Raw genomic sequence first — 20,898 nt, forward strand, 5'->3', positions numbered from 1 at the left:
ACTAATTCTCCTTAACACGATGAAAATAAAGCCTGGTGGCACAAATGCTCGATCCCTGCCAAGGCTCAGGTGCCCAGCTCAGGGCAGGTACACCCGCTGGGAAGACGTGTCGCGTTAAAATCACACTCGCGGCCTTATCCTGAACGGGTTTTGTTCCGCCTTAGAGCCAGCGGAGGTTTTAGGTTCCGCCGCCCGGGTCAGGCAGGTGCGAGCCCTCCACAGCGCTTACGCAACGGCGGGATCGCCCCGCTGAGGCGGGCGCTGCTCCCGGGCTGCGGCCGGCGCTGACCCAGGCGCCCGGTCCCGCAGCGGCAGCCTCCGGGCAGCGCCCGCCCGGGCGGACCGGCTCCCCTGGGGACCGCGCGCCGACATCTTAGCGCCGAAGGGACAAAGCGCGGCGGCGCCGTCTGTCAGGAGCTGTCCGCCCCGGAGCCGCGGCTGTCGCCAGCCGTGAGTGACAGCCCCGGCGGGGACACTTCGAAAGATCGCAGCCCTGGCCCGGCGCCCCCCGGGCACAACGGCGGCGGGGGCGCGGGGGGAGGTGGGGGCTGGAAGGATAGCGCCACGGCCGCGCAGCTGTGCCTGTGCGCTGACCCCGGCGGGCGGGCGGGCCCCGCCGTGTCAGGGGAGCGCGGCGGCGGGTCCCGGGCCGGCGCGGGCCGCGGGCTCCCGGCGGGTCCCGCTCATTGTTCCCCGCACTAGCCCTGGCAAACAGGAAGCCGCCCCGGCATGGGGCGCCCCCCCCGGCCCCCGGCGGGTGACTGGCAGCCCGGGCGGCCCGTGCGAGCGGCGGCGGCGGCGCGGCGCAGCCAATGAGAGCGCGCGCGCGCGAGCGTGGGCGGGAGTTCCGGGCTGGCAGGCGGGCGGGCGGGCGGCGGTGTCGGCCGGGCCCCCTCTCCCGCGGCAAGCCCCACCTTTCGGCTTTCCCGCACCGTCAATCAAAATAGGAAAAAAAACCCGGAGTAGGCTCGGGCCGCCGCCGCCGCTTCAGCCCGCCGTGAGCACAATAAGCATGTCCCCGGCGGCAGCCGCCTAGCCCTAGCCAGCAGGGCCTGTGTGCGAGCCAGCCAGCCTGCCTGCCTCCCGCCCAGCCAGCCAGCCAGCCGGCCGCTCGCACTCACACCATGACCGGTACGTACGCACCGACCGAGCCGCCCCGGGGGCTCCCCGCTCCTGCTCCGGCCCTGCGCGTTCCCGCTCCGGCCCCGGAGCGTCCGTGTGCGAGCGAGGCGAGAGCGGCACTGAGAGCAGCAGCAGGAGGAGCAGGGGGAGGAGGGAGAAGAGGGGCAGGGGCAGCAGCACGGGGAGGAGGAGGAGGAGGAGGAGGAGGGCTCCGTGCGGGAGGGCGGGGGGAGCGCTGGGGTTAGGGGGGGGGAGAGGGAGGGAGGAAGGGAGGGAGGGAGAGGGAGGGAGGGGGGTGATCGCTCCCGTCAGTGACTCTCCCCTCCCCCTCCCCGCTGTGCCCGCAGCTCCCGAGAAGCCCGTGAAACAAGAGGAAATGGCTGCCTTAGACGTGGACAGCAGCAGCCACAGCGAATATCTCCAGCACGGCAACGGCGCCGCCTCGGCCTCCGCCGGGGCGGCCGCCCCCCAGGTGAGCGCAGGCCCGGCTGGGCCCCTTCCCCCCCTCCCCCGGGTGACACGTTGTGAGCGGGTGCGGAGCCGGTGCCGCCGCCGCCGCTTCCTGTGTGCGCGTCTGCGAGGAGCCCGGTCGCTGTCCCGCACTAACCGCCACCCCCCTTCTCTCCCTGAACCCGCCCATTGTGGGTAGGACGCGCAGCCGTCACCGCTCGCTCTGCTGGCGGCCACCTGCAGCAAGATCGGCCCGCCGTCGCCGGAGGAGGATGAGGCCGCCGCCGCCGCCGCTGCCTCTCACTCTGCCGGAGCGGTGAGTGCCCGCCCCGCCGCTCTCGCACGGCCTGCCGGGGGGAGAGACAGCACAGCCAGCCCGCCCGCCCGGGGGGAGGGACGGGACACACGGCACTGCCCGCCCGGGGGGAGGGACGATAGCAGGGCCGACCTGCCAGGAGAGGGGTCCCCGGGCTCCCCTGCCTCTCCAGGAGGAGCCGGGCTCCCGGGAGGAGGAGGGAGCCAAGCTCCCCCCTCCCCCGCCATTGGGAACGGCGCCTTCATTTACTTTCAAAAACGGGGGGAGGCGGGAAGCTTCCCTCCTCCGACCTTGGCACCGGAACGGCTCGCTTGGAACCCGGAGAGGCTGGGAGGCATCTCACCTCCACCTGAGCGCGCCCCCGGTATCCTCGCCAGGCTCTCAGCCTGGAGCCGCGCAGCCAGGCAGGAACACAAAATGAAGGCTGGCTGTAGGGAAGGATGTAGTGAAGTAAAATGGCTGTTTAGAAGCGAACGCGGGTGGTGGAAGGCTGCTTCCTGTATCGCGCTGTTTTTCTAGGGAGGGTTATCGTGCGGTTCCTCGTAGCATTTTCTGTCCTTATCTCTCATGCGCCGTCGTCTCTGAAAGGAGCCTTGGTGACCTCGGGACCTGGTGCGATGAGATGGATCTTGCAGACTAGAAACGTATTCTTGTTGAAGCTAGTTTAACAATCCCCGTAACAAAAGGCTAATGAAAACTCTTGTTCCTTAATTGGTCTAGCTAAATCTCGTGTTGACATATGCTCATAAAATTCAAAGAGATTATGCATTTCTAAATAACTGATACCTAAAAATATTGGTATATTAAAGGAAAGATTCAAAATACCTTCTTAAATGACATGATGTAACATTTTGGCCTTAGCCCTTGGAAAATAGCACATATTGCCTCTATAATTTCTTTTTCTTACAAAAAATCCTTAACAATAGCAAAAAAATACCCAAACAAACATGCCTTTTTCTTCTCTTAAAGGAAGACTTGTGTTTTATGCTTGCTGTACAACAGCTTTGTATAGTGTAAGGATTTTGCAAACAGGAAAAAATACTGCAAAGCATTGTACTGATGGATGAAGTGGCTTTGGCAAGCTTTTAGCAAATGTCGAAGTGTTAGTGGTAGAAGTTTCTAAATACTTGCTAAACTTTAAAACACTTTTCATCTGTGCATTACAGCTTACTTTACATAAAGGGAAGCTGAAGCAAAATAGCTGTCTGAGGTCATACAGCAGGTTGTAGACTAATGACAGAGCTCAAAATTATATTAAGATTCCAACCCCTTTCAAGCATCCTTTCTGACAAACCTATTTATTTGCTCAAGCAGGATGTTTTTTTAAATCTTTCTAGATGCTGTAAAGTGCCCGATACATCTAAGATTTGTTTCATAATACTGGATGCATATACTGCTGAAGAGCATAAACATACTGAAAAATAAATGATGTTTAAATGATTGCTTGTTTTCCTATATCCACCTCTAAGGTTGCTCTCGTACAGCTGGAATTGTGTATCTTGGGGGTGGATTGATTGATTGGGATGAGCAGTAGGTCTGAAAGGGTACTAGAATGCTGGTGCAGGACAAATGGTTCCCTGGCAGTTTCGATGTGGTAATTCTTTACTCCTGTTAAATTAATATGTTGTTGTGTTAATGTGCAAGAGACTTTTCAGGGGAAAGCAAATGCAATTCAAGAGAAACCCAAATCTTAGTTAAAAACTAAGTGATTATAAGCTTACTCACTACTTTCTTTACATGCAGATAGGCCCTTCCTACATATCTTCTGTGAGTTAGGTTATAGCATTCTGGTAATTTTTACACTCCTACAACATAGCTCTTGAATGATGCAGAATATTTTAGGTGGAAACTAAATATAAATTGAAGGAGATACCGAACAGTAGCTGAACTAGATACTGGAGTTAATTAAGATGACCTTAATAAAGAGGGGGGAAGGATTAAAGGCCGTGAAATACATTCCATGTAAAAAACAGAACAAAAGAAATTTAGTGCAATAAAAATTCTTTTTTTCTGGGCCTTTGTGTTTATCGTATTGGAGGACAGAAGAAGGAAGAAGAAGCTAAAAAAGACTTAATTTGTAGGTACCTCATAAGTCATGGAAAATGAAATCTATATGCACAGACCAACATATTTGTCTTCCTGCAGTTTGTGATGCTCATCATTTTCCCAGGAGTATAGCGCAATCAGTTTGGGACCTGTGCATGGGTGAGGATGCCAAATGTAGCACTGGGAGGGCAGCTCTTTCCTATTGCATTCTATACCTGGACTGCAATTCTGACTGCTGAACATCTGGTAGAACTCTCAATCCACACAAATGGATAATACAAGTCAAACTAGGTATTTCCTCTTAAGAAGTGCTTGAAGAGCCTGCACGTAAAGGGAGAACGATGCTGTTTGGAGGTTATTTTGTTACTGTTTTACTGACATTTGCTTGGTAGAAGCTGGCAGGGCTGGAGCCAGCCTGCTGGGCTAGCATACTGCTTTCCTGGCTGAAATAGTATGCTGCAGCTGCTCCCCAAGAGACCAGCAGTATGATTTAAAAGCAACAGCAGAACTCCCATAGGGAATGCAGGGAATACTGTGTGTCTGGGATTTGAGGAAGAACTGAAGCAAATGTGATTGTGTTTGTAATGATCTAGTTTGCCCTGCTTTGAGCTCAGGGGTTGGACCAGATGACCTTCAGAGGTCCTTTCCAGCTGAAATTATCCTATGCTTCTGTATCGGTATCTGAGTCCAGGACTACTGTCTGAATGGACAGTGCTGTTACACCACTGAAAGGATTAGTGAGGAAGTAAAAAGACTGTGTAATAAAAAGCAAATGAAGAAGGCAACTGACAGAACCAAACTCAACCCTCTTCTCCTTTCCATCCTGTCAATGACTTGGCAGGCTGTCTTTAGATAACAAGGTTTTCAGCTTGGCCGACTATAGTGGTTGAAACTGTATTTCCTTTTGGATGAGAGGCACTAGCAGGAATTACTGCTGATCTTGTCTTTGTGCATTGATGAAGATTGCAGTCTTTCAGTTTTGACACCATGATCTGCCTAATGATCAGCCAACACCAACACGTTTCCTGATGGTGTTTGATATTAGTGCAGATGGCCTTGAGTTTGTGGCTTGCTTACCTGAAAATCTTTTCTTTGGTTGCCATACTGCTACATCCATGGTTGGTTCAAACACTTGCCATGGGAACTTTGCCTTGAATATTGCTGCGCCTGCTGGTTTGTGCGAGAGCCTTTCTGGGATGGTATGTGCTACTGCCTGACGTAGAATGACAGCTCACATTTTGGTCTCTCAGGATGTCTTTCTCTTGGGAGTTTAAAATCTGAGAAATTTTAGTTTGGGTCTTGCTTTTTCACTATTTATCTGTGACTTATAATTCTATTTCAAACTTTCATATTTAGAATTCTTTTTCATTTAGTTATAAATATTCCAGTTTAAACATCTGTGAAGATTTTAGCACTAGATGAAAATGAGAAGCAAAGCAGAAGGTCGTAAAGCTGTGCATAAGGGAGGAAACAAAAGAGCAGACAGATTTAGGTCAGAGCCTTGATGGTCAGCTGTATGGTTGTAGCATGATCAGATGATTGTTTAAGCAGCTACAAAGCTGAGATGATAACCAGTTGTTTGTTCTCTTACTTCATTGTGATGCGAAGCTAAAGGCTGTCTTAGAACTCTCATGCTCCCAAGGGCCATTCTTATGGTTGTGCTGGGTTGGACTGGATAGGTGAGGATAAGGTGCAAGACTGATGGGAGGTTTTGTGGGAGGTCTGGAAGGCAGGTGAATTGGGAAGAGTGGCAGCCTGGCTGAGAAAACTGTTGGCTCCGACAGCTGCCAAAGGATGGGAGCTGTCAGGGGTGACTGCCCCAGTTGAGGTGTGTAGTTTCATCTTGTGTGAAGTGGGCTGCTCTGATTCGCTAGTCTAAAAAAAAAAAAAAGGTTGAGAAGAATGATTTTTATGATTTATTTGTGTTGTTGCTTGTCAACAAGATGTGGAAAACATTTGGACAGGTTAATAATTAGCATATGTGGGGAGGATGAGCATAATTTCTTTGCTGTAGACAAAGGATTTCTGTGTCTTTTACATGTAAAGGTTGGAGTGTTTTAAGACTGCTTCAGCATGTCTTGAGCTTTACAATTGAGTATCAGTACCTCACAGAACCTAATAAAAGTCTGGAATTCTAGTTGGTTTATGCCTCAGAGGGTTAACCATCTGGGATGCACCTAGTTTAAACTCAGTTTAGGGGGAAATAGGAATAGTGCTGACAGGATGGAGAAAGGGGAAGGCATTTTAAATTTCATGTTTTCCACTAGGCAAAAATATGCATGAATACCATGTGTCAGAGTTACCCATAATACTTGGTTTTCTGGCTATATGATCATTTTGAGGAAGTTCAGAATTATTCTGACATCCATTTTCACTTTGTGGGTGATAACTTCCTGATGCTAGGTTCTGGATGTGAACAGATGCACCAGAATGTGTTCAGCCACTATAGAAAAGTCTGCCTGGAATTGTCTTGCTTCTGTCTGTTCCTTACTTTTGCAAAACAAAGAAGTTTCACTAGAATGTGATGGCTAACGGTATATTTGTCCTGCTGCTGTCCAGAAGGTTGCCTTTTAAAATGTTCTTTGGTGTTTGTATTCCAGTTATATCTTTCTAATGCTGTATCAGAACCAAGTGTTGAAGTTCCTTTAGAAGAAGGTGCTTTAGGGATGTTCTTAAAAATTTTTGTTTTATTTCTGCTAATAGTTTTGGAGAAAGTAAGAAAATGAATGTATGGTTTAAAACATTTTCATATTTAAAAGCAGCATAGACAAAGAAGTTCTCTAATATTAAACATTAGTAAGAAGTCTAAGATTTCACAGAAAGTTGATGCTGGTAAGGATGTCTGGAGAACGACTGATCTGCTCCTCCTTGCTCAAAGTAGACTCAGTGAGAGGAGGTTGTTCAGAGGTGTGTCCAATGGGTTTGAAGAGCTCCAAGGATAGAGACTCCAGTGTCTCTCTGGGCAGTGTTTGGTAACTCATATGATATTAAAAAAGGGTTTTTCTCATATTATGAGGGACAGACAGTGTCAAAAGCCTGACTAATGTAGTGATAAATAAAATGCCTTGCCTAACCCCATCTACCAAGGTAGTCTTCTCATCATACATAGGGCATTGTGAGGTTAGTTATTTCAGCATTATTTCCCCTTCCTAAGTATAGGCTGACTACTTCTGGACACTACTACTTTTTCTCCCTCAAGGTTATTTGAAGGTTAAGTTTTTCAAGGTTATTTTCAAGGTTATTTGCTCCATTGCCTTCCCAAAGATCAATATGTGAGTGACTGATCCCAGGTCCTCTTTCTTGTTCTCTTGATGATTTGATAGACTCTTCAGCACCTGAGCTGAAAGCGGGAGGAAAACAAACAATTTCAAAGAATGCTAGTTTGGCATGTATTTATACTGAGATTCATATACATATGTAGATTTAATAATTAATAAACAAAAGAAGTTACCTGTGATCTAGTTAAAAAGGTATCCTTGTTGCCATGTCTTTTCTTAATACTTCAGTTTCCTTGCTTCTGCTAAGGTCAGGGATATTGGATTGTCTTAATTTGGACAAGTTGAGAACTTCTGCCGATTGATAACAAACTGTTGAAGTTTTGGCTGTTGTCCATGTCAAGCAAAAAGATACAGATATTCTTTAATTGAGACACAGTTAGATATATTTCACCAGATTGGAGTTTCTTTTAAAATAAGATTTTAAGCAGCCCCAGATAATAGGTTTTTTCCTGAAATGCTCGCTCTTTTTCCAAACATTTAATTTGGGCAGAAGTATTACTCTAAATTGAGTGGCTTCATTGGCAGAGGGCTCAAACATGCAACAGAACTAACTTGCCTTAACAAACAGTTTTGTTTCAGCTGAACCACAGTGACTGATGTTGAACATGTTTTTAACCTATGGCAAATGCAAGATAGAATGTATTAGCTCATACTTTAATGAAAGAGTTGAAGCAAGTGCATTTTATCTTGTATTTGTAATGACCTAAGAATGCACAGATAGTTTACTGTAGCTTGGTAAACACATGGTATTATTAAACCCATGCATTAGAACCCTAACTCTTTCATAAAACAACAATTTGGATGAGGCAGTGTCCAATCTTCTTCATTAGGTGTGTGATTTTTAAATATTTAGGAGCTCGTGACTCATTATCTGTCCACCTCTGGTTGTTTAGCTGATGATTTTGCTCCAGGACTAAATGGGGCAAAAGTGACTTTCTGAAAAGTGCAGTAAAAAGCAGTCCACCAGCACAGATAAATGTTTGGTAGACTTTAGTAATAAAATACTGATGGCTAATGACATGTGCACATTTGACATGATGAGATGCAGGCGTCTACAACAGATACCAGTTCTTACTGGGGTATTTCTCCTCTTTCCTCCTCTCTATTTTACTTTGGTGAAGCATATTTTATTCTTTTTATGAAGTCCTATCATTCAGTACAGATTAGATCACTTCTGAAAGGTATTTTATTTTCTGTTTTCTCTTATCTCCTTCCACATTTGACTTAATTTTGCTGTAATTTTATCTAAATATATTGAACAAGACAGTTACTAGATTTTTATTTATCATGACTTGTGATTCTTCAGGGATGAGACTTTTTTCTCAGAGACATCTCTTTATTTTACCCAGTGGAAATTATACAAGGACTGTTAAAGAATCAAAAGACAGGCTGAACAGTGGTTGTTGCTTTCACTCTTTGTTGGTACTTGACCTTTCTTTGGGTGGACATATCATTTGATTTTAATTCATCCTAAGCCTTGTGTCAGCTACTCTCTTTGCTCTGTTCCTGTCTCTTTTTCTTGTTTCCTGATGCTGCTTCCAGTGAATTCCCCGTTGCTTCCTGTTCTCTCTCCTCCTTGGCTGAGTAGAGCTGAACTTTCCTCAGATCTTTGTCCCTTCCTCTTGAAATAGAGCCTTTGGATTGAAACAGTCCAGCCTTCTCTTAAAGGAACAGCTGCCAAATAACTGCTGCCTGAGTATCAGTTGATAAGGAAACTGTTGCTTTATCTCTACCCTCTAAATAATTTTCACGGATGGCTGAGGCAGCAAACAAACTGGTGTATCTTGAATGTAAAGCTCAGTAAGTGACTGGGCTGCAGATATTGCTGCTCATGTATCAGTGGCAGAACTTTTGAGTTGCTGCAAAAGTGCTTAATTGCCTGAGAACATAAAGAAAGGTTATTACTCTTTAGTTAATAGGAGAAGAAGTCCAAGGAGTGTCTTGTCTCAGCAGACTTTGTGAAAGACCATAACAGTCAGTCTTGTTATGATAGGCTGATGATGACCATTTGAGATTAGAGAGCATCTCAAATACTCTTCACCATGCAGGTTTTTTTCATGCTTTAATGCTAGTAGTTTTGATAGCTGCCTGATAGCTTCTTGAAAGCCTCATTGTCTTTTTGCTCCTCCCTCCACATAATTTAGCTGGTGGTGTCTGATATAGGCAGCTGTAAGAGCAATACGAATAGCAGGCATTTTATGTTGTATATGTAGCATAGCTTCATATCCTCATGCATGGCTGCCCTGAACTTCTCCATGGACTGACAAGTACATCTACTGAAAGAGTAGCTCTGTTGTGCTAAAATCATTACAGAGCAGGATTTGAGGGATGATTTCACTAGATTGTGAGAGAGTGAGATGCATGCCCAACATGGAAATGCCAATATGGAAATCGAGATACGTTTTGGGAGAAGAATAAAGTAGGTCATTTCCATATCACGAAGGAAATGTATTCCCTTTGAAGTATTTTTGTGGAGGATATTACATATGAGTTGATACAGACGTGTTACTTACTGTGTATTAGATCAGTCCAGTTTAACCGAAGCTTTCAACATTTGCTTGTACATAGTTTTCAATCAGTGATAAATTATACGGTTTATATTACTTTTCCTTTCTCTTTTGTTCTAACAGCTATCAGCACATTATATTATACATTTATTTTATAATGACACACTTTAAACAAATAACAATCATATTTTTGCTTCTTGTATTTTCTGACTGATGTTTACCTATGACTTCTATGGGTCTTTTGATATTTTATGAAAACTTCAGTTAATAGGTATTTATATGCTTGTGAATTGAGTAGTTATGAACTTTCTTGGCAGCATTTCAGCAACTGAAATCTATGTGTAAGCAATATTAAACACAAGTGTATAAAGCTAATGTGGTAGCAAAGGAAAATAGAACTTGTTGACTTCTAGGTAAGATTTGTGATATGGAATATTGCATGTTTGTTCTTCTAGTATCATAAGTTAGGAGTTTGAAAGACTACAAAATTTAAATATATATTTTAAATGAAAGGTTGATCAATATAAAAGGAAAAGAAAATAATAGAGAATTATTGTTTTTCTTTTTCTCTTTCTTTTCCATGAAGCATTAAGGCCATAACATTAGTTTTGTTCTGGTGATGCTGATTCTATTTAATAATATACTACCTGAAAAATTATGAACCACAGAATACTTTGAGCTGGAAAGGATCCCCAAGGATCACTGAGTCCTCTTAATAAGAGTCAATGATCTGTGTCTTTGAGGCCTGAAGAAGGCTGGCATTCTTTTGATTTTTGCACAATAATAATTTTTAAGAGTTCTTGTGAAGAATTTAGGACCATGATATGTGTTTCCTTATTGAAAATGAAGCTTGGTAAGCACAGTAAAACTTCTTCTAATAAGTACTCAGACTAAATACAGTATTTTTCCTTTACATGTAAATATTGTAGTGTTATGGGCTGGAATAAGATAAGAATATGAAACTGGTGAAGTCCCATCTAATGCTGTGGACTAAATTCACTCAGGTGCATACTGCAGGAGTATTTCAGACTGCGTAGGTCTCAGTGCTGTGTTAGGAAAGAATTAGATGTGTGTTGTATTTTGCATGTCCTGGTTTTGTTCTAAAGGAAGTCAGAATGCAGCATCAGAGAAAAGTTGCGATATATTCTGGTAACTTCCCTACCAGGAGCGATCACAGGATAAGTGCAGAAGGACAAACCAGAGCTTTTCTTTCTATATCCTCTGGGCTCTGCCAGAGAGACTAGATTTGTTTCACAGAGCTGAACTGGTTGTAAAACAAGTTAGTTACGTGTTGCTAATATTAAGTTATTCCACTGGTTTACTGTAGTATGGTGAAACAGCTAAAGAGAAACTTTACTTCATATTTTTTAGATTGATGGTTACTTACAATACCAAGCTGGTTGACTATGCAAATCTGTGCTAAGTATTGCAGGATGTTAAATCTAATTCTTAATACTCTATTCTGAAAAAGCTTGCTTTGGTAAAGAAAGGTAAGTGCAATTTACCTTTTCTTTACTGAATAAAAACCAAATGCATAATAGGCTCTTTAAGCATCTGGGGTCTGCTCTGAAACACTGGCCTCTTCTATTGTTCCAACTTAATGAAGATAGATTTTTTTTTCCCTTTCTAACTGATGCATATGACTAATCCAAACATGATTTCAGTGTAAAAGTTCTTAGTCTAGGAGTTTTCTTCCTTAGTGAAACTAACTCCTACTAGCTTTTAAATACTAGAGCTTTGTGTTACGTGTAACAAACTGAGGTTGTCCTATCATTCTAACTGTGTGACTACATCACTTCTTAACATTCTCTGTTCTGCTGGGAGTCAAAACACGCACAAGTATGAAACAGAGTTGAAAGGCAGTGGAGATCTAGGCAACACTGGCTTTATGGCAATTCTTCCACTTCTTTGCAAGAGGTGCCTAGCTGGGCAAAGAGTGTTTCTGAGTCCCAGGGTGAGTTGGTGATGAGAGCTCCAGCATCCCCTGCCAGCTCCCTCCTTCCCACAGCCAGGGGTTTGGATTACCCAGCAGCCCTGCCACCAGAATAACCCTGCTGCTGGTCACCTGACACAGCCAGGACATAGGAGCTGCATTTGACATGTTCGCAAGCAATGTGCAGATCATGACCCACAGGCTGGCTACCCTGACTTAGACATTAGATCACTTATAAAATCTGTATTTCATAGTTTTGATCCAATTGCTGATGGTTATGTGAGCTGTACTGCATGTTTTCAATATCTAGTGTTGAATTGCATGACTGGTCTAACACATAGTCTGTACGACGTTTGTTTTAATTTTTTGTTTTCTTTTTTCTTTTTATTCAGACAGGGGATTTGGCTTCTGTGCAATTAGCTGGAGCTCCAAACAGATGGGAGGTCTTGTCTGCAGCTCCTACCACTATAAAGGATGAAGCTGGTAATATAGTACAGATTCCAGGTGCTGCCACAGTAACATCAAGTGGGCAGTATGTCCTTCCTATTCAGAGTTTGCAAAATCAACAAATCTTTTCTGTTGCACCAGGATCAGATTCGTCGAATGGTACAGTGTCTAACGTACAATACCAAGTAATACCGCAGATCCAGACAGCGGATGGTCAGCAGGTTCAACTTGGCTTTGCAGCCTCTTCTGATAATAGCAGTATAAATCAAGAAACTGGTCAAATTCAGATCATTCCTGGCTCGAATCAAACCATCATTGCCTCTGGAACATCTTCAGCTAATATTCAGAATATCTTATCTGGTCAGTCTGGTCAAGTCCAGGTTCAGGGAGTTGCAATTGGTGGTTCGTCTTACCCTGGCCAAGCACAAGTGGTTGCTAATGTCCCTCTTGGACTGCCAGGAAATATTACTTTTGTACCCATTAATAGTGTTGATCTAGATTCTCTGGGACTTGGCAGTGGTTCTCAAACCATGACAGCAGGCATTAATGCAGATGGGCACTTGATAAATACCGGACAGGCCATGGATAGTTCAGATACTTCTGAAAGGACTGGTGAGCAAGTTTCTCCTGAAATTACAGAAACTGCCACTGATAATGACTTATTTGTGCCAACGTCATCTTCATCACAATTGCCCGTTACCATAGACAGTTCAAGTATATTGGAACAAAATGCAAATGACTTGACCACAACTAGTGGTCAAGTTCATGGTTCTGATCTTCAGGGAAATTACATCCAGACGTCAGTCTCTGATGACACACAGGCTCAGAATATTCAGGTCTCCACAGCACAGCCAATTGTACAACACATACAGCTACAAGAGTCGCAGCAGCCAACCAGTCAAGCCCAGATTGTACAAGGTATTGCGCAACAGACAATCCATGGTGTTCAAGCAAGTCAAAGTATATCTCAACAGGCTCTTCAAAATCTTCAACTGCAGCTGAATCCTGGAACCTTCTTAATTCAGGCACAAACAGTGACCCCTTCTGGGCAGATAACCTGGCAGACATTTCAAGTGCAAGGAGTTCAGAACTTGCAGAACTTGCAAATTCAGAATGCGCCTGGTCAACAAATAACTCTGACCCCTGTGCAGACTCTCACTCTTGGTCAAGTTGCAGCAGGTGGTGCGTTGACATCAACTCCAGTTAGTCTAAGCACTGCTCAATTGCCAAATCTACAGACAGTTACAGTAAACTCTATAGATTCTGCTGGTATTCAGCTGCATCAAGGAGAAAATGCTGGCAGTCCTGCAGGTATTTATTTTACTCTTTTTGCAAAAGATTGTTTTTAATTACTGCATGTTGTTGGTTTAACTGGCGATAATCAGAAAATCATTGTGTTGCTGTTGAAGCTTATGGAACACAGTGGGTTAAACATGGTGATGCTAGATTTTATTTGAAACTGCTGTTCCATTAGAAACTGTAATTGTAGAACATACCTCACTCCTTTTAGTATGAGCTCATGTAACTCCCAAGTAGTCATATTAGTTAACAGCACTTCAATGTTTGTGCTTAAAGGTCTTACCATGCAGAAGATCTGTATACTAAATTGAAAAGGGGGAAATCTGGCTATTAAGGCATCAGTATCATTAACATACTTACTCTTCCTAGTCCTGAATAGCTAAATTTCTATGGAAAATCCAAGTATTTCTGTTTATGCAATATTTTCCCCTTAAAATTTTTAGACCCCCTGAGGTGTTGTTATTCATCTGCTTTTTTTAATTTCCTACTGAATTACTATCAGTATTATGATGTAGGAAACTTGTGTAAGCAGCAGTGAAACAAGCATGCAGCTATCAAAATGGAGGTTGTGCCTAAGAATATGTGTGAATGTTCAGTACTGCTTACTTGCATTATGTTTTAAAGTACAATCATTAATCATGAGTATCATGGTGTTTTATCTCAGTGAAGAAAAAATATTTTTTCTTAAAATAGATGTTTCTTAATGTGGGAAAAAATAAACATGCCTGTTTATTTTTGGTAAATTTGATACAGTGTGTTCCAAATTTCAGGGCATAATTGCCTAAACAAAAAGAATAAGAGATTATTGTGGTTCAGGAGATTTTGCTATAGGAGAAGCCCATTAAACACTTCATTGGGTTGTGCCCAGGCTAATTATGAGGGGCAGAGTGAGCAGTAGGGGTCATTTGGGAGAGAATTGTTGCACAAAGTGGCTTGGGAATCACTGTTTTGGTATAATCATGTGATCCAGCTCTCTGGTTCATGAAGATACTGAAGAATAAATATTTAAGTAAAACGTGCATGGTTTGTATTGTATGTCTATTTAGGGCTGTGAGAAGAATGCAATGTTAAATGAAACATGCCTAGAAGACCTGCTGAGTTTTGTTTCAAAAGGCTACTGATTACAATACTTACATAGTTACCGATACTGCTGTATTCTATGTCAAGAAGCTTGCTTTCCCATTTGAAATCTAAAATTTGAATTGAAAATAATATGCTGGGATGGTTTTTAGTTTGTTTTTTTTTTTGGAATTGACTTCTGTATTATGAACTTACCATCAAGTAAAGTTACTCAGATCTAGATAAGCCTACTCTTCATTGCCTTGTATGCAGCAGCACCAAAGGGATGTGCTCTGCTCACAGCATTTACTCTTCTATGTGATCTTGATTCTTCAACTTTCTGTTTACAGTCACCACAGGAAGTCTTGGTTTATCTCCATCACACATTGTTGCCTATGAGGGTAAAGACATCAATAAAAATAAAGCATATATTCTGCATGTTAATACAGCTAAATTCAGATATCAGAACCTGTCTTGGAAAATGAGGCCTTTACTAATTATTATTAGTTCTCTGGCTAATACAAGGAAGGTTATTTCTGAGATTTATATTTTGTGTAGGATCATGTAGCTAATGGTATTGCTTTTATGGAGTAATGTAGGAGAAACTTGAGAAGAAAGATAGAGAGGAAAAGGAGAAAGAAAGCAAAAAAAACCCCAAACCAGCTAGGCATATGAGAAAGAAGTTGAGTCTGATCTGTACTGTGTATCATTTTGGTAGTTTATAATGGTAGTTTATAATAAATTGCAAGGGAGTCCCATCAAGCATTCTTTTAACTGTATCCTCCTATAAGGAATTTCACATGGGAAGGCAAGAGAGTAAATGGGATATATGAAATGTGATTAAATAGGCAGAAATACTAGATGAATAGCAGAAACTATTACCTGAAGTGCATTGCTATAAACACCTGGTTATATTAAAGATAAGATGGGGATTTATAGTGACATTTTTTCCTACTTGTCTAGGAATAATAAATGGATTGGAAGGTATTAAAACTGCCATTCCCTAAATTTGGGGAGAATGTAATTAGTCCTTCCTTTATGTTAGAAGAAACTCACTTTTTCATAGTTATGATTGCTGTGACACTGCTTCTGACAGAATCAGACTGAATTATCTTGATTGAATTTCAGTGTCTTTTCCATATGCATCTGGTATTTTGTCTGAGAGAATCTTTTTCATAGGTGTTCCTCCCCTTCTTATTTATAACCTCTCACCACCTTTGTTCGGGCTGGAGAATAAATATACAATTAGAAGCAGATTATGAAATCATAGGGGTTTTTTTCAGTCAAAGGTATATTGTTGCTTTGCAAATAAGGAAAAACAGTTCAATTTTAAACTGAAAGAAAAAGATAAGTGGAAGAGACAGCAGATGAGAGAAGTTAAAGGGTGTGAAGCTACTTGATTCCTTCTTTTTTTTTTTTTTTTTTTTTTTTTTTTTTTTTTTTTTTTTTTTTGCCAACTACCAATGAGCTTTGAAGCAAGATAAGAAGGGTTCCCCTGCTTTTTCTCTCCCCAAGCTGGATAACTCCTTTCATATCAAGAAGTAGAGTCAGGCTGTATTTCTGTATTTTCTGTCTTCATTTAAAAAAATTAATTTAAGAAAATTTGTCTACCAGAGGCAAAAATAAAAAGAACGTATTCCTAGTTTTGTGTTAGAGATGGCTGGTAATTATCTGAAGTCCAAATAATGTACTTTGTTCCCTTAGCAGTGTAGCAGCCAAAACAGTTACAGTTTAGATTTTCCTTGTTACTGCCCATTGTGTGAGAGGTGTTCTCCAAGGTTCACTCCCCTGGTGGGCAGCAGAGAACATCTGTACTGTGCTTGGGTGTGTGAGGAAAAATGTCTTTAACTAAGTCCTACATTTTGTTTACATAGTGAAAAGCCATTGAGACCCTAATGTAAAGCTAGTAGCTTTGTCCAGTAAATATACAGTTTTCTTTGAAAGATGTCCAGTAATTATGGTTCTTCCAAAATGTCCATTCTACCTTGCTTACATAGGCATAGACCTACATTGCAGTGAAGTTGTTTTGAAAAGTCTTGGCTGAGCTTGTTTTGACTTAGCATGCTTATTAGAGCTCATATTGCTCCTTGTGCTTAGAGTTGTGGTGACCAAGGGAAGGGTATTGGTTAGTCACAGCTGAAAGTCTTCAACATTGCTTTTCTAGCAAAAAGCTGTATCAAATACTATCTATGTGTTAAGCACTGGCAGAGAGATACCTTTCTCACCTGTGTTTTGGCTTCTGTCTTCTGGTCTTAAGAGGAAATTAAACCTGAGGAAGCTCTCTAGTAGCGTACTTCTTTTGTTGGCAGTTTGTAATAAAATACTGCATTGTGTATAACAAGAAGAGCCATTACACGCTCAGTTTACATTGCTCTTTAGTGTCTTGCCTGGTCAAGAAAGGTGGAGTTTTTTAATTAACATGCTTATATAGACTTCTTCTTCAAATATTTCATATAATGTAGGGTTTATTTTGGAAAACTGTCAGGAACTAAAATGTACCAACTTGGCCTTCATGTTTCTGATTTTGTAAGTTTTGTGAGCTTGGAAGAATTTTTAAGTTACTGGATTTCCCCTCTGTCCCCAAGCTGAAGGAAACTTAATGATGTTAATCCAATTCTAATTGTAATAGTGTCTCAGCTAATTTATTAATGTACTGAATCAGTTTGGGATTCATTATTTCCTGGGGAAAAAAAAAAGACAATTTTACCAGGTCTTATATAGGTTGCATAGCTTGTTACAGGATGATGGATATTTTTTTATATACTTCTTTTGACCATTTCAGTAGCACCTGAAGACACTAGCAAATGACCTGAAAGAAAGTAGCATTGGCTTGAGAATGGACTTTGCTGCTTATCAGCTCAGATGCACTCAGCTGGAAGATTCATTTATTTAAGTAGAGAAAAACCCCTGCCCTACAAACAATTTTCCAGGTTGGTCTGCAGCTGGAATCAAGTCAAAGGGATTCCTTCCAAGAGTTGACCAAAGTGTCACTCCAAAACTGAGGTCTTCATTTCTACATTTTTCTTCCCAGCTCCTGTTCTGCAGGAGTGTAGACAGCTGCTTAAGGACTCATCTGCCTGCTGCCATTGACCTTAGAGTCAGGCCTGTTGCTCACTTACAGCCCACTGGCAGTGAGTGGGAGTGGTTGGCTCTTTGTGGTAGCAGCTTCATTCCTTTCCTGCCAGAATCTGGCGTCTTTGTCATGCCGGAGTAATTTAGCTACTCTAAATTTGACCAAAAAAATTGGCTGCCAGTTTTCAAGGTAAATAGTTGTCCAAGTGATGGTCTATCTTTCATCTGCTGGTATCTTGTGAGGCTTTGGTCTAATATCTGTTTCCTAAAACAGTCTCAATGCTGAAACAAACAAAATTAAAAATGAAGTATTCAGTTTTACTTGCTGAGATGGTTGTTGCAATGTTTCAGTGCTTCTGATGAAGCAGTGCAGAATGCTACTTGAAGCATAGCTTTCTTCCAGCACCTAGAACTTTTAAAAAAGTTTTGGCTGGTTTTCAGTGTTGCACAACTTAGTTTTTTTCTGTTTAAGTTTCAGTTTTTAACCTTATTAATTTTAATTTCAATTATGCAATTTTTCCTTCTAAGGCATTCTTTATAAGAAGTCTTTGAGACAAGGCCATGGTACTGTTATGGAACAGAATTTGATTCGAAAACGAGTCTTATGAAATGCGTGAAGTAAATTGAAGCAATGATGTTAAGTAAATATTTTCATCTGACAACATCTGTCTACGGCTATCCAATTTTCACTTGAGGCATTTAGTTTGCATGTTATAAAATCAAAACAGTTAAAAACAATTCTCCCCACTGTTTTTTTAATATGAAGATTAAATTGGAAACTGATGAATTTAAGTTAGTGCAGGAATTAGAGCTATTTATGTACCAATCTTGTGTAAATAGTTTGCTGTCAGCATGCTTAAATTGCATTCCTTATTTTAGCATCATTTTCAAAGGAAATTAATAAATTGTGGAAGAATTAGATGATCATGCTTGTATGTGTTTCACAGTCGTGCTTAGCACAAAGTAAATTATCTCACTTAAAGTTTGCAGAACTTCAGTTAGTGTGGTTTTTACTGCAATATCTATTGTTGTGGAATAGAATCACATTTTTTCTTCAAATTCTTGAAAATACTGAATTGTTGCATCCTTCCTCTCCATTAGTACTTCATGGGCTATTCTGCTCTTTGTTCCAAAATAGCTCATTAATGAATTTTCTTACAGCTGGTGGTGGTGGTGAGGTGTAAGTTTGTTGCATGTATGTTACTTCTATGTAAATTTATGTTGTGTATGCTGTGTGTCTGGGGGTGCAATATAGATTCTCCGAGTTAAGGAGTTTAGCTTGAGTTTCTTTAGTCTCAGATATCTCAGGATTTTCGCAAAAGAATGTGTACCAAATTTCAGGTACACATTCCTTTTGCAGTTTTCAAATACCCTTTTTACAAGATACTCTTGACACAAAAAGGAAGCTGTCATATACCTGTGGGGATGTGTGGCAAGTATCCATGGAGTGAAAGAGGGAAGGGATTTTATTTCCAGTACTGCTACAACTTAAGAAGAAGGCTGGAAACTTGTCTTCTGTCTTTTTGCAGTCTCAGAACTTTAGGGCCATTGTTTCAGGTTCTGTGCAGTTTTCTTGCCTTTTGAATCTCCTGGCAGGATCACATACTTTGATTCTGATCTCTGAGATCAGAACAAAACTTGTCAGTGCATCTGGCTCATAGAAAGTATCTGAAGTTTCTGCCAAGGACAATGACAGTCTTTCCATAATGCCAGGAATACTCACCAGGACCCTAGTTGTAATTGCCCTCCTGAAGATCAGGCTGAATTGTAGGTGGGTTGTCTTTCACTGCTTGTAGAAGACTCATATTTTTTCAAGAGGCAGTCATTTCAAAAGCAAAAGAAGATAAAAATACACATTGTCAATGACATCGTCATAATTTATCAGAGAAATGATAGTTCTCAACCTGCATCTAAAATTCATGCCAGTATTTAATTCATGTACTCCAAGTATGTTTTGTACTTCATTTAATCAAAGTGTTTTCCTGTATCCTAGTAAGACACTTGCTGTGCAGAACTCTCAAGTATATTACATCAACACTGGTATCATCATTGATTTAAATAAAAAATTAGGTTTTAATCTAATTATTCACATAATCTCATTTTGAGATTTTGAGTGCACTAATTCTGTCCCTACTTCTGTGAGTCTTTGTTTACTCTTTTTCAGTATTATCACAGTATTAGCTTTTTTCTAACCCACTGGAGCATTCACGTGGCTGAAGGCTTGCAGCATTAAAACTGCAGAGAGCTCTTCAGCCTTCTCTTAAAAAAAGTGCCAAATGAAAATTATCCAAATCTGTTGATTTATTAAGTGTTTGCTTCTGTAGCTGTTTTTACATCTTCCTGCCTTAGTGTCAGTGGGAAGCTTTCCATTGTTGTCTAGTAGTAGGACAATTATTTGGCTTTTACCTAAATATAAGACAGAAACACTTACTGAACAGTTCTGTCTTCCTAAATTACTGCTGACAAGTCTGTCGTTTGACCCTAGTAGCAGTCTGATATTCTTCTTTGTAGAAATACTTAGCCCTGCTGGTCAGGGAATTCTCTGTGTCCTCTTGCTTTCCTTACATATTTCTGGAGTTTGTTGCTTCTTCAGTGTTAAGCATGATGAACTCTTCTTTCCCCTATTTAGTTAGACCCTCTTGGATTTTCAACTGTGAGAAGAGCAGAAGTGCATGCTGCAGCAGGCATTACTGCCTATAAGAATCCAGAATCCTAAATCTGTAGACAGCACATCTCAAGGGAGTACAGCTACTGTAGGGCAAGTAACTGTTTCTTGATGCATAGTGTGTTCCTTGTGGTAGCACTGACTAAAGTACTTCATGATTTAAATACTTAAATATTTGCTTTAGAATAATGTATAGGATCACTTGGACATACACTATGTGGCATTTCTTGCAAGGAAGCAAATCTGTTGCTGTATTTTTAATCATTTTGCTGGTACTGCTTGAGTACTGTAAGGTCCTGCCCTTAATACTTGTACACAACAGTTGCTTTTCCTCAGAAACTTAAAATCTGATTTAGAGCTATTGAATCTAGATGAGTCTTTCTTCTGAGTTGAGGTTCACCAGCGTTTTGAGATGATGCTTTGCACTGTACCTTATGTTGCCTCGTAATTTATTGTGTAATAAAAATGTCTAAGTTCACGCTTAAGATTTGGGGCCAAGTCAGAGTAAAAATCGTTAATTCTGTTGAGTTTCCTGTCTGAAAGACTTGAACAGCTGGTCAGCTAGTAGAGGGAATTTAATTCAGATAATTCCGTTTAGATGGGAAAGAACAAGAACAGTTTCTTAAGAAATTCAAATGTCTTTATTAAAAGCTTCCTCACATCTAGAGGTTAAGGCAAGATGAGTCAAGATTCCAAGGGAATGT

The 20,898-nt window shown here is 41.6% G+C and overlaps 1 protein-coding gene across 2 annotated transcripts in view; it reads left to right on the forward strand.

Annotated features, from left to right (window-relative positions):
• The first annotated feature begins 836 nt into the window (after nt 1-836).
• The window catches only part of SP3 (Sp3 transcription factor), a 34,185-nt gene continuing 14,123 nt past the window's right edge, over nt 837-20,898 (forward strand). The window contains exons 1-5 of one of the 2 annotated variants that reach the window (XM_066322798.1): nt 837-1,131; nt 1,470-1,594; nt 1,772-1,888; nt 12,045-12,135; nt 12,241-13,410. In XM_066322798.1, coding sequence (XP_066178895.1) covers nt 1,125-1,131; nt 1,470-1,594; nt 1,772-1,888; nt 12,045-12,135; nt 12,241-13,410 — 1,510 coding nt within the window. In that variant the 5' untranslated portion in view covers nt 837-1,124. Of the gene's footprint in view, nt 1,132-1,469; nt 1,595-1,771; nt 1,889-12,044; nt 13,411-20,898 lie in introns of both variants that reach the window. The other variant, XM_066322797.1, reaches the window with a different exon arrangement.

The sequence above is a fragment of the Sylvia atricapilla genome, chromosome 7 (assembly GCF_009819655.1).
Source record: "Sylvia atricapilla isolate bSylAtr1 chromosome 7, bSylAtr1.pri, whole genome shotgun sequence".
Taxonomy (NCBI): Eukaryota; Metazoa; Chordata; class Aves; order Passeriformes; family Sylviidae; genus Sylvia; species Sylvia atricapilla.